At 36.5% G+C, this 14,715-nt stretch overlaps 1 protein-coding gene across 1 annotated transcript in view; it reads left to right on the forward strand.

The window, feature by feature from the left end:
* Positions 1-333: 333 nt before the first annotated feature.
* Positions 334-14,715, forward strand: part of LOC145780540 (uncharacterized) — a 30,575-nt gene continuing 16,193 nt past the window's right edge. Inside the window, exons 1-7 of the mRNA XM_082592167.1 lie at positions 334-444; positions 4,927-4,977; positions 5,701-6,021; positions 8,565-8,831; positions 10,978-11,106; positions 12,014-12,102; positions 12,867-13,077. Of these exons, the coding sequence (XP_082448293.1) occupies positions 399-444; positions 4,927-4,977; positions 5,701-6,021; positions 8,565-8,831; positions 10,978-11,106; positions 12,014-12,102; positions 12,867-13,077 (1,114 nt within the window). The 5' untranslated portion in view covers positions 334-398. The remainder of the gene's footprint in view (positions 445-4,926; positions 4,978-5,700; positions 6,022-8,564; positions 8,832-10,977; positions 11,107-12,013; positions 12,103-12,866; positions 13,078-14,715) is intronic.

Consider the following 14,715-nt stretch of genomic DNA (forward strand, 5'->3'; position numbering starts at 1 on the left):
GTATCATACAGAACAACTTTTGTATGCTGCCGCATATTGGTTGGTCCTGGTGGGTTCCAGATTTTTTTCTGCCTTATTAAGTTTTCCTTTAATTACGGTTCAACAACATGTTTTGAAATGACAATTCAACTATGAGCATGTGTGAAAACGTTATTCTAAGTTTTGAGGTCTTTGTATTTGTTTTTGAACAACTGTAAAAGTATGATGCTTCTAATCTACATGAGTCGTTGTAATTTTTCTAATTGTTTTGTAGCAGGTGACTTTGCAGTTAGGTAATTATTGATAGTACTTAAAGAGTATGACTGCTATAACTGCATGTAATTGTTTTATAACAGGTTTTGCATGCATATTTGTAGCTATTTTGTGATGTAAATTGAATTGATGTGAACAGCAATGAAATGAAATTCCAAGTATCTGTCAACCTTGTTTTTTACAGTTTGTTAAGTAAGTAAAACTTTTTTATTTTATTTTTGCATTTTATTTGTAATGTGCAAATGATTTGTTTATTAATTATGTCAAAATACTTATCGAATTGACAATTTATAATAAGGTGTTATTTTATGAAGACAGTTCATAAACATGTTTTATGCAAACAACATTCACCACAAAATAACTTGCTTTATTTTGGTTACTGCGCTGGGCTACCACAGGATGTTGAGAATGATACCCAGCTTTTATTTTTGACCTTTTGTCAGTTAGCGCGACTGACTAAATATCAATAGGGCTATGGAGGTAAACACTATCTGTTTAGCGACAAAATGGCACAGCACAAAAACATATCGAGGAAATGAAAAAAGTTGCAAGAAACATAATTTTAAAAAATGCAACAAGATTGTCGTCCAATTTGATTGGCCTCTTAAATGATGCCTAATAACAATACTGTCACGATTTCTTTCTATCTCTTACCAGGAAAAAGACTTGGAAAGGTTCAATGACGTAGTTTAATGGGTCAAACCGAAAAGCAGTCAATTAAATGTCGAATAATTCTACTAGTGAAATGATAATCTGACTTCTTGAAGAACTTTAACGAACGGCTTCTCAAATAACTCTAATTTCGAACACAATTTATATCAGCACCAATTCTCATCTACTTGTATTCAATTACTTCAAGTCTCAATCACCAATAATTTCTGCATCAACTACCAATCCACAACTCATAGCACAACTCTCATAATCAACTCATAATAATAATCATCATAATAATCCATTACGCAAATTACACCACTATTTATAGAAGGTTTGTTCGGTCTAGTAACTTCGAGAAGGTTACGTAGTGTTGCATCACACGAACTCATCGTCGGTCACGTAGCATTGAAGGGTATAAACAAGCAAGTTTAAAGAAGACTCGAGATTGTCACGTAGGGCCGAAGGTTGTAGAAAACACGTTACATAATACAGATTTCGTCATCAGAGGTTACTTTAGGTCAATACCCGATAATAACACATCGCTCAAAATTCCATAATGAAAACAGCACATTCTGTCAAGACGCAAAGCAGCCCGACGCGAGGCCTTACACATTGATTGTGACATACGCCCCCCCTTAGAATATTGTTGCAAACAATATAACAACACAATCAATACAAAACACACCACAAAACAATTAATTACTCAATAAAACAGTTCTCATAAGTCCATCGTTGCATGATCTACCAACGATAGCTTTTCTCAAAACAATAGTCACGTTTTCGGCGAAAGTCTCCAACGTCCTCAACATCTTCAGTGCATCGGCAAGCGAGATGACCCATCTTCTTACATCGGAAACACCTCCTCTCCGGACAGTCCTTGGCGAGATGACCTTCTTTATGACAGTTGTAGCAAGCCTTTTCATCAAAAGGGCAGCTCCTGGCTATGTGTCCAATCTCCCCACATCGGTAGCAGTGGTTGTCACGGCAACGTCTGTTTTCCGAATGTCCGCCGTCAGCAACGCACTCCCTGGCGAAGTGTCCGCGTCTACCGCATCTATAGCAAACTCCAAATGGTCGTCACCTGCCTCTTCTCTTCGGTTCTTCGCGCTCATTGTATCCGTCATCGTGAGATCGTTGCTGATTATCTGCAGAACAATCTCGAGCAAAGTGACCATTCTTGCCACAAGAATAACAAGTAACTTCAGAATCTCTCTCAATAACATTTCCGATTATAAGATCAACTAAAGAGTTTTGTAAACATAACGCTTTCACAGTCCCACTACAATATGGAGTTTCGATATATATCTTCGCTAACGGTCCTTGGATTGAAGTGTTATTTATCGACATCACAATTCCAGTTTTTCCCATTAATTGACTGTCTTTAACCAAATCTCTCCTCACCATTATACCCGTAGAACCAGAATCAAGTAAAACTTTTACCTTTTTGTTTCCAACTGTTCCATCCACTACTGGCAGGTAATCTTCAGGTATTATTTTTTCGCAAACATCTTCATCCGGTCTCTCCTCCTCAAGCGTGGGTTCAGGAATCATTAACGCACAACCGCATCGATAAACGTCAGTGCCTTTATCTTTTCCAGACTGATTGGATAGGGAAAACGACTTGTCCTTGCATTCCTTCGCTTCGTGTCCTTGCCTATTGCAACGATTGCACCACTTCCTCGATTCCTGATGATTTCTTTTAGTCTTCTTCCGGCAGTTAACAGCCTTATGACCTAAACCATTACAATTAAAACAACGTACATCTCTTGGAACAGCACCTCCTTTAAAATTATTTATTTGCTCTTCGTCATTATCGCATGACAACGTTTCTTCAGTCGACAACTTCTCATCATGAGCAACTAAGTACTGTTCTGCCACACTGGCTATTTCTTCTAGAGTCTTTGGACTTTTCTCCATTAGATAAACAGACAGATCTTTTGAACATGAATCTGTGAATTGTTCCTTAACTATAAGGTTTGCCAATCCGTCCAATGATTGTTCGGCCCCCGAAAGTTCAAACCATTTTAACAAAAGGTTTCTTAAACGTTCAATAAATTGACCTGGGCTTTCGTGTCGTTCAGGCTTTGCCTCACGGAATCTTTGACGGTATCCATGCTCGGTAAAATTGTATCGCTTTAACAGAGCTAACTTCAATCTGTCGTAGTTCATGGCCTCTTCTTGCGAAAGTCTTGAATATACATCAAGAGCTTGTCCCGATAATAACATGCTTAGCTGGGTAGCCCACGTTGACTTCTCCAATTTGGCTATTGTAGCATATCTTTCAAATCTTAACAAATAACTATCCAACTCATCTTTTTCTTCAACAAATGATGGCAAATCTGGACGTCTAACTTGCGCCACAATAACATCTCGAGCATTATCGTTAGTAGAATTAGATCGCTCACCAATGTCCAGCTTTTGTCTTTCTAAATCAATTCTTAACTTTTCCAATTCATATTGCGCTCTTCTTTCTTCAGCTTCTGCTTCGTACTGCCGTTGTGCACGTTTTACTTCAGCTTCACGCTGTGCTTGTTTTTCTTCAGCTTTATGCTGTGCTTGTTTTTCTTCAGCTTCAGCTTCACGCTGTGCTCGTTTTTCTTCAGCTTCAAGTTGTGTTTGCTTCTCTTCAGCTTCAAGTTGTGCTTTCCTTATTGCACGAGCAACTCTTCTATCTTCTCTAAAGCTCAGCTTTTCGCTGAGCTTTTTGGTCCATTATCTTGTGATACTCTTCCATCACAAACTGAGACTTCTCATTACCAGTCAGCCCCATTCGTTCAGCCATGCTCCCTAAGTCTTCAATCATCTCATGTTTGACAGTATCCGCCATCTTGACATTAATTTATTATTCTTTCAATAAATCTTCGGTATTCTTCGGTTTTTCGGTTATATTCCCGGACGAGCCCCCAGAATGTCACGATTTCTTTCTATCCCTTACCAGGAAAAAGACTTGGAAAGGTTCAATGACGTAGTTTAATGGGTCAAACCGAAAAGCAGTCAATTAAATGTCGAATAATTCTACTAGTGAAATGATAATCTGACTTCTTGAAGAACTTTAACGAACGGCTTCTCAAATAACTCTAATTTCGAACACAATTTATATCAGCACCAATTCTCATCTACTTGTATTCAATTACTTCAAGTCTCAATCACCAATAATTTCTGCATCAACTACCAATCCACAACTCATAGCACAACTCTCATAATCAACTCATAATAATAATCATCATAATAATCCATTACGCAAATTACACCACTATTTATAGAAGGTTTGTTCGGTCTAGTAACTTCGAGAAGGTTACGTAGTGTTGCATCACACGAACTCATCGTCGGTCACGTAGCATTGAAGGGTATAAACAAGCAAGTTTAAAGAAGACTCGAGATTGTCACGTAGGGCCGAAGGTTGTAGAAAACACGTTACATAATACAGATTTCGTCATCAGAGGTTACTTTAGGTCAATACCCGATAATAACACATCGCTCAAAATTCCATAATGAAAACAGCACATTCTGTCAAGACGCAAAGCAGCCCGACGCGAGGCCTTACACATTGATTGTGACAAATACTGTCCGGCAGCCTGTAAATTTCTCTATCTTTTTATGGCTTACTACCAAGAAACGTTGAAATAATATGAGAAAAAAGTTGAAATCAGCAAATTATTACTTGTGGAAAACCTCTGAGCAATAGAATAAACAACACTAATTTGTAATGAGTCATTTTACTAAACTCCTATTGAGACAAGTTTTGATATATAATTACACATATATCAGTTTGTGCTGGACTGACTGGTTTCTTTTGTTGTATGACCAGACCATCTTAACTTAGATGTGTGATATAGTAGATTTATTTTAATTTCAAAAATAGGTTATCTACTGCATTGTCATTTCTTAGAAAGATCGCTGCTAGCATTTAATACTTGCGAATAATTTGATTGTTTATTCAGTCTTTGCATTACTTTTGGCTGGTTGGCTTGTATTATTGTAAAGAGAATCCTTATAACAAAATGTTTGAACTTCTTTCAGGTGGAACACTGAACTTGTGGATGACAGAGGCCCAACCTCAGACAGGACAATGTAAGTTTTTACGTCATACTGGGTCATCAAACATCATAGCAATATCTATGAGATCATAGTAGATGATAAACACAGAGTATGGCTAAACCTGTTTTTCAATAATGTTGTTTTTTGTTTATATTTTTTCAAAAGCTTCATCACAAACAATTCAAAGTTTTTGCATGTGTTTCATTTTTTATGTCAATCATATTTAAAGCTGTCCACATGTTGGACACAAAATAATCAATTTGATAATACTTACCAAACTCACCAAATAGTCATAATGACACACTAAACAGTTACACTAGGGCCAAAATGACAGACTAATAAAGTAAATATGATTTGGTTTCAATAAAAAACTACTCTTGTGATCATTGTGGTTAGTTATTGTATTTTGTTGTATGTTGTAACTTCTACTGAAGTGTATTTGTTTCTTGTCAACTCAATGTAGTCAGCAAACTGTTCCAAAGTGATAGAGTATCGCCAAGCCATTTCTTTTGCTAGTTAAGCTCACGTAGCAAAAAGATTAATGGAACAACTGTAGCTGAGTCTTCAACGAAGCAAGTTGGTAGCTTTTAATATTTATGCTAAAGTTTTTTCATTTTTGTCAAATCAACTGAATAACGGGTATTTGTTTTTACTATTTAGTAACCTAAAGCTATGTATTGTTTTAGGGAGTGCTTTGTTTGTTCTTTCGTTGCAGTGACACTAGTAGGCAATTGTTGAACTTGTGTTGTTTTACAGACCGTCCTGTCACTGCTGTTATCAACTTCACTGAGTCTGATCATTTAGTTCGTTTGAATGGAAAATATTATGTTCGATCTGATGAGAATCTTGCCATGAATTGTTCAAGTGACGCTGATCCACTTGTCCATCAATGTACATGGAAGTTCTTCGAAGGCGACATGTACCACCGCGACATTGGGCCTGTTGAAGCTACAAACGGTCATTGCTCATTCAATCAAAGGGTTGATGTCAATTTCACAGGAGTGGAGTGCCATGCGACAAATAGTATTGGAACAAAGTGGGGTCGTAAATCAGTTTTCACTATAGTCCCAACAACTAGTTAGTAATATATTTGAATTGTGTAGTTGTTCTATTCTATTGACATGTACATTTTGATAAAGTGATCTAGCTGGCATTGTGCATTGACATTATTAAAGTTTTGTCATGTGCACTTCAACCGTAGCAAACCACTATAACTGTTTTTGAGTACACGACATCGTGGCGCGGCCAACTTGGTGCGAGACTAACAACCCAGGCTGATTTGTCGCAGAGACAAATTGTCACTGGGTGAATTTCACCTATAATCTTTTTTTTGCTAAGTCTGTTTTCTATTGAGCACATTTAGATATTTTTTGCTTTGTTATAAATATTATGACATTAACAAATAATTATTGAAAACAACAAAGGGCAAGCTATCGAACATATTATAAGCTTATCTTTTAAATATAAATATAGTTAACAATATCAGTAATTTCGCTTTACTTGATGGAGTCAATAGTATGTTTTCTTGTTGCGTAAAATGTGTGGCAAAAAACTTACTACGTAATGCTATCATATTTTATGTGACTTTAGGATTAGCTCAGATGTGATTCCCTTGCGATTTGAGTTGTACATCACTTTCAGTGTTCTAAAATTCTTGCGTGTTATCCATCGCAAAACGAAATGAAATTAGTTTAGTGTAAAGAAAATGAAACCGAACAAGTAAATTTATGCTGAAATGAGGAAATATACTTTTGTTTTAATATTCACATAGCAATTTCACACAGCAACCGATTAGGCTATATTTTGGTCAACTAAAGTAATTACACGTGCAACGTACCCCATCTCACTCCACCAACACAATGCTGTTTTATTCCGCCCCGATAGCTCAGTTGGTTAGCTCGTGACTTTGTGAACGAAGAAGCTTTAAGGTCAAGCGGCACTGGCTCGACTCTCGGGGTGTGCACTTGAGCAAGGCATTCTAAGGACTACTTTCCATTCAGCGGCACCTATTGGAGGGAATAATTCCCCAGCAACAACACGTCAACAATCGTAAACTTCACTTTGTCAATCTCGGTGACTGGCCCTGCGTCAGTGGTTAAAAGCCTCTACAAGTCGGCTATGCGGAACCGCCAGGATTAGGCTCTCTGAGATGCTTTTCCAGTCCGAGAATAAAGATTCAATCAATCAATTGTAGTTTGTGCGGACATTGCTTGATTGATCATCGCATTTTCAATATTAACTTTATTGTTTGTTGGTAGTTTACATTTGTTTGTTTTTAATATTTACATATTTTTTTCGTTACTTTGCTTGGTAGGGTCATTCAAAAATTGGGATAACACTTTAAATCAAAAATGATATTATCGCAGTTTTTTTTTACTCTCAAACGCAATCTATTTTGCATATTTGTTCAAACATAGTATTAATGCGCTTTTCTTACTTCAAGTCCGGTACAATATTTACTCGATGTAAGCAATCAGATCATCTCCCGTGAGGCTTTTTGAGAAACTTCCGAAAAAGTTATTTTTCCATGAACAGACTAGGCCAATATATATCTTGTGATTTAAAACAATTTTATTTTTTTCCGTCCGAGACGCTTTTCTACAATAAAATCAACAGACATTCTAGGAGTGTTCAAAAAGGAACTTAAATTAAAACAAAACAAAGGAATCTTGTAAGAAACAAAATTTATTTTTTCTGGCTCAAACTAACTTAATCGTAAACGTCAGTGCTGTGTGAAACTGAAAGCGAAAGTTGTTTTGTTATGAACTGGAAGCATGAGAATTTAAGAACGCAGAAAGTGCCGTAAAACTAAAACTACAAAGGCCAAACACGTTTTTCGAAAGTATTGGGTTAACAAAATGCGGTTAACAAAATGCGCTATAGTTGCATTGAGTAAGTACACTTCCAGTTTAAATTGATTCTGTTGGTTGGTCACTAGCTTGCAGTTTCTTAATTTAAATGTTATGCCACTTGTGCATGAAAACAGGACTTTATTACCAGTGTGAAAAATATTTTGTGATACAAATTCAACTTTGTTATGCCAAAAATATCGCGTAACAAATAGTGCTCAATGGAACACACCCTTTGCGGCAATTGTGCCTGTACTGACAAATCATTTGCGGTCAACAATGTCGCGCCAAATTGTCTTGGTCTCCAGTATTTTATTTTATTGTGCTCACAAATGACTTTCGTTAATTTTAATCAACACATTTTGTGTTAACCAAGATTGCAAACTAGTTCTGTTCTATTTTAGTTCGAATGCGTAGAGTATTTGCGAACTCGTGTTATTCCATTTCAATTCACACCAAATTCATTGTTTGTAGTTGACTTTAATTTTTCAATTTTAATGTTAAGTTTTCAAGTTCAGCATAAAGGCAGCTTTCAGGGTTAGTGTTGGCAACCCACCTGCAAATGTTATGTGAAAAACGATTTTGATTAAAAAACTCTTTGATTCCTTTGTTGGCGTCAAGATTAATAAAGTCCAATATTTCTGCAGTGCAACGCTGAGAAAAGATGTGCTTACCATGGAATGAAATGAAGATTTAGAATAACATATTTTAACCTCAAACTTTACTGTATGTGAACTTAGCATAAAAGATCATCTTTTCATCACCTTTCAGGATCAGTATCAGTAAAGATTTCTCATGCAAACCTTCAGAACAATGTGTTGAAGATAAGACGAGGTAAAGACCTAGAATTGTCTTGTTCTGTTGATTATGGAATTGATTTGGATGCGACATATCGGTGGAAAGGTCCATACGGTTTTTCTGCTGCAACTTCCAAACTCAGCCTTACGCAATTAAGTTCATCAGATGCTGGAAATTACACTTGCACAACAACTGATCGATTTGGAAGCTTTAAGAGAAGGATATACATTGACGTTGTTTGTAAGTTTGTATTAGGTGTTGAATTTAAGTTGTTAGACGTTTTAAGTTTTGTTCTCGATGATTAAAAAATTATGTTTCAGAAATGATGCACAGTTTTTGTAATGTTGCAAACATTGGTTGCTTGTCCGAATATGCTACGTGCGGCAGTTCCGTTGAAACAACTTTAGTTCATCCTTTCTCTGATTCTGTGCTGTACCTATTGAAGCACATACGACTGCATGAGTACTAGTAGATCTTAGGACTACTTATTTTATAGCCTTTGTATCTTGTACTTTCGACACTGTGATAATCCAACTACCTGAAATTATGAGTGGAATGGCGCAGCAGATGAGACGCCGGCTTTCAAATAATGTGATTCTGGTTCTATACCCGGTTTTAGCTAGTAGTTAAAAATACCGCTCATTTCTACCAAGGATGTAATAAGTTAGATAAGCATAGTTGCTGAAAAAAAGGCGGCCGAAAGAAAGGGGCCACCCTACCCTCATTAGTGCCAAAGCCCAATTACAATTATTTTATTCCCCGAGTCTCAGCAAGAAAGTTTGGGACCGTCTCTACCTTTTTACAAGAAAATTGCACAAGTGAGGACAAAAGGTAGTAACAAGACTCTATGAATGTTATTTTTGTTATTGTTGTTCATCATCGGCCCTGCCTGAATAAGGCGTCGGCTACCGTGATTCTCCACAACCATCGATCGTCCATTGTTCTTATTAAATTTACAAAATCCTGGTTTGTCCATGTTGAAAAGTTTTTGAAAATTTCCAACATGGACGCGGTGTCTCTGACCAGGCAGTCGCCCCATCATTACCGCAGATAGTTGAAACTACTTGCGAAACGGGTATTTTCTGTATTTTCATTCTGCATACAGCAATTATTTCCTTTGCTGAAATAGCCATGCAGGAGGTTTTGTTGCGTTCAAGTTAAGTCCAAGGTTCTCGCTTTGCTTAATGACTATGTCGAGGAGTAAATTTTATGAACTGGAGTTTGATGTGGCGATTAGTACGGTGTCGTGTGCGTATCCTATGTTGTTGAAATGTTGTCCGCCTACCTAGATGCCTTCGTTGCCATCTCGATGTCGCAAGATCATTTCGCCGTATAGTGAGGAACACACAGTTTTTGTCACTTTGAGCAATTTAAACGCGAATGTTTACGCTGTTAAATATTATGTTACACCATGGTAACAGTATTAAAAAAAAAACTAATGCAGGCTCCCGTTGAGTTAGAAACTGTTGTAGTACCGATTCAAACAGTAAAACTGAACAAATCCAAACGCCTTTGGCATAGCACTACCCCCAAGTAACAATATAATCACTTGCTTTAATCGAAGTTTTGTTATGGTTGCTCCGTCAATTTTAAGTGAAATCGATCCCTGCAACCAACTGAGCCGTTGCTGACGTGCGTTGGTTGTGTAAGCTTGATCAACCAATCGACGTTCTTCAAAACAGGGGTTCAACCTTTATTGCATCGCGGCCTCTCAGGGCTTCAACGTAGCCTCGCGACACCCATAACAGCACAATAGCATGTTTAATGCAAAATTTAACCAAATTTGATGCGCGATAACATCCACTTATGTCATTTCGCTGTTTTAATATAAACTTCTGGAACTAAAAACATCTTTTCAGGATATTATACGGCTTTATTACATTTCCTCCAATTATTATTATTTCCATTTCCAATCAAGAATTAATAGGTTACATTATAGGAGCAAAAATAATCAGAAAAAGTTACATTTTTACCGGTTGAATTTATTGCAATCTTTTACGGATTTATTTACATCGGCTTCAGTGATATGGTTGGTGCTGCATTTTTTTCACAAACTTGTCAAAGCGTATAACTGTTGCGTGTAGCGGAAAACTTTAAAAAAAATAGCTTAATACACTGAATTTCTTCAATGGCATTGGAAACAATAGTCTACTGAAAAATTCATATTTCCAGGTTTTCGGTTAGCGCCACTAAATTCTCACATAATTTAGTCTTCCATGTTTTGCGCGGTTGGCCACTGGGTCTGGATACATTTTTAAATTGAGTGTTTTCTTATGTGAAGAGCGGTCGAATTGTACATAAATTGTAGCATATTTAGCATATGTAGCATATCTGTAGCATATTTCTATCACATATCAAAGTAAAAAGGTGTCTATTTATTTTGTAGACGAGCCTTATCAAGATAGGAATACCAAAGCTGATTTTTCTTGTCAATGGAAGCCACCCGATCCAGGAGTTTGCAGTGTGACGTTTTTTTCCAACCCAAAAGCTGAATTTGTGTCTTTGATGAAAAATGGTAACTTCCAGTTCACTAATTATCTTTTTTATCTTAATGAATAATAGTTCAAGGACAGCGATATCCCATTGTTAATCTCTTGCTTCCACTTCCAACCCTCAGCAACACACAAGAGCAACATTTTTGGCTGAGATGTTTCCTGGAGTTGAAGAAAATTTCGATGTACTACTTCTTAAACTAGCATTTTTTGTTAAAATCAACATTTATTGACAGTTAACAGTTCTTTATTTATCATGCCTGTTCCAGGCTTAGGCGTTCATGCGCAGTTCTTACCAATTATCCCGGTATTTAACTGTATGAAGAATTGTTGCGGTTGGAACGTGGGAATGATCCTTGAGGTTATTGAGAAAAGTGAGACGCTGTTTTCCACGAGCCCGTTTTTCTTTAATCTTTTCACAAAAAGCAGTGTGTTCTAATTGATCCTTCCACATGATATGGCAAGAAAAGCTTGTCTGTCCTTTCATGATGTTCTTTAAGAAAGTCGTGGTTTGATTGGTTTGTGTTAGAATGTCTTCATTTATATATTCTGTGGCTGAGTTATGATATTCGTTGCATTCTTCGAATGAACCACATTTCAGCGGCATTTAAATACTTTTGCGTTTCTTTGTTTACCGTCCAGGCTTCACATTCATACAGCAAAATAAGAATAATATACCTCATCAATACACGCTTCCTTGTTGTAAATTTACTTTGGTGGATCATGCTAGTATCGTTGAGGGGAAGAGCGATTTCATACATTTGAATAAGAAAAGTAGTAGGTCTAATAAAGGTTAATAAAATTAAGTTATTACGTTTTTTAGCATTGTTAATGTCTGCTTTGAGCGACGCTTAAAATTTTGATTTGAAACATAAGCCAAAAAATTGCTAAGTCACATCAACTAAACGCAATAAAAAGCATGCGTTTTAGGTTCAATGGTGAAAAATGACGCATTAATGTATTTGACCTCTACCACTGTGCCAAAGGACCAACAGAGATTCTCATTTAAACGAACAAAGGTAAGTGACATGATGATTAAAGTTATAAAGTGCTTTGCTGAATCGTTTTAAAACCAGAGTTCTGAAATCAAAATTCAAATTTCTATTCCGAGGTAGCTTCTCAGCAAGAAGTCACTTGTTTTGTTCTTCAGCTTCACAAAATCAATTCTTTTTAGAATGATTCTGCGTAAGAAAATTCGTTTTGGATTACTGCTTGATTTTGTGGTATAGACTTTTTGTTAAAATGATATCACAGTGTTGGGCTACTCAACTGATCGTGGTGCTATAGGCTGCCATGGCAACCGTTGTAAATTTATCAACAAAAAACATTCGAAAATGTTAGCTTGAGGTATAATGATGCTACTCATGGTCGGGCCGGGCCATGCATTGTGATATAGCGTGTTGGTTTATTTTAGTAAAGTTATATTGCAATCAAACTAAAATAAAAACTTGCATTTGTAAGATTTAGTGTGTATTTTCTGATTTTTATAACAGAAGCAGATTCAACTCGTTTGCTTTCCATCAGCTGTTTTACAGATTGTTCCTTGATCAATTTTCTGTAAAGTTGTTTACAGAATTTGATTTTCAATAATGATTTGTAACGGTCAGGTGCATCGTGCCTTCTGTCACTGCTACCCGAAAACGTAAACGTCTGCTTTTAGTAATAGGTGGTTTAGGCCCATTTCATAGGCTACTATGTCACTAAGATACTCAGAGATTGTATTTGAATACCGATATTGTTATTTTAACACGAGCAAAATGTATAGCGTAGCTATTGTCTTTAGGTGTCTGTTGACGACAACGGATTTTATACGCTTACTCTTTCCTCGTCCGCTTATTCCGGAACGCAATTTATGTTCAATTTTACTGTGGCCGTATCTGATGGAAGTTCATTGGGTTTTAAAGTTGGAATCAGTGTTGCCGGTTGTTTGCTCTTATTGGTGCTCATTCTTCTGCTTTGCTGCTTTATAAGACGAAGAGTATCTAACGACAAAAGTGAGTAATAGCTGCCAATGTGGTTAAATATAGCTATCTATACTAGTACCATAAACATTAGAGCATCATATACTCTCAAAAGACGAAAAAAATAGGATTGGTTGAAAAATGTCTTGGAGCGCTGTATCGGACGACATTGGAATGCTAAGTAACGTATCACTAGCCCCAAAGATCATAATATGACAAAAAACCCGGATAATGATATGTAAAACTGTAGGTGTCATTTTATATTTTTTTTATTGGCTTGTTTTTGTATATCATTCAGAAAACTTCACTACTTTTGATTTTTTGAAAACTTTTGTTTAAGTTTTTTTTGCAACTAATGCTTCTGTAACGTAATAACCATGTACTTTTGCTTCTACGAGCCTTAGAAGAGGCTTTTGGTAAAATAATTTTCAATGTTTGTGTGTGTTTTAGAATATATGTAGCATGTATGTATCCTATGTTCATGTATCCTGGTTCGACTCCCGGCTTAAGCTGGTTGGTGAAAAACACCGCTTACCTCTACCCTGGGTGTAATATATTGGGTGGGCGTAGTTGCTGAAGTAAAGGCGGCCGAGAAAAAGGAACTGGCCACCCTACTTTCGTTAGTGCCGAAGGCTTAGTCTAATGAGAACCTTATCTTCTCGTTCTCCGATGCTTGGATCAAGTATGGGACTCACCTTAGCATGTACAGAGCAATGATAATTTGACAATAATTTGTTACAATGTTGCCCAAATCAAATACTTTGCTGTTAACATTCTGTTGAAATTACAGCCAACTTAATTCTTTAAAATTTTTTTATAGTAAACTAGTATTGAAGCTGTTTTTGCATCCAGGCTTACGCTTACTTTATTCTATTATGGAATAGAGAAGGAATGAATATCTCTAATATATGTAAAGGGGCAACGCATCAAAAAAGATTGGAAACCACTGGCCGAGAACAAATAGTCACCAATAAGGGGTAGCTAAAAGTCAGGCTCATTGCCTTTTAACGCAGTGATTCTCAACCTTTTTTGGCCCATGGACCATGTTTTAAAAAAAATATCCGATGGACCACTTTGCTATGTTGACGCCTCATGAACGCCACTAGTCGAACTGTAGCCTGTTACACATAGGTCAGAAAACTCGAGGGCATGTTCAATCTTAGTCCTTAATAAAATAATACGTAATTAACTAATTAAGCAAGCCCTCTTAATTTACACAATCAAACTTAACTACTTAAATACACATAATCTTCAGTTCAAATTTTATTCTAACAAAAGATCATGCGCAATTACACAATGCAAATATTGTTTGAAATAGAAGGGTACCGGTAATGTCACTAATGTCTGGTAATGTCTTAGTTTTGCCTTCTTAGCAACAGGAGCTTCTAACATATCGTTAATTTGAGAGCACTGCAAAATACAGTAGCCTACTTAATTTAACGTCTGAAAAAATATAACATGTAACATTCATAAAATAATTTAATTGACATTGAGTGAAACAGCGAATAGCTCCACTCCCACTAAAGGAACTTTGTTCCACGAACAAGCGCAATCTTCGAGCAGCGAAAACAATTATAAAAGCAACATATGATTTATTGATTAGGCCTACCAGCAGTTCACTTATGCCTTGAGCGGTTCAACAGCCTACTCGTCAACTAGTAAAATAAGTTC

Source organism: Aplidium turbinatum, chromosome 12, assembly GCF_918807975.1.
Source record: "Aplidium turbinatum chromosome 12, kaAplTurb1.1, whole genome shotgun sequence".
Lineage (NCBI taxonomy): Eukaryota > Metazoa > Chordata > Ascidiacea > Aplousobranchia > Polyclinidae > Aplidium > Aplidium turbinatum.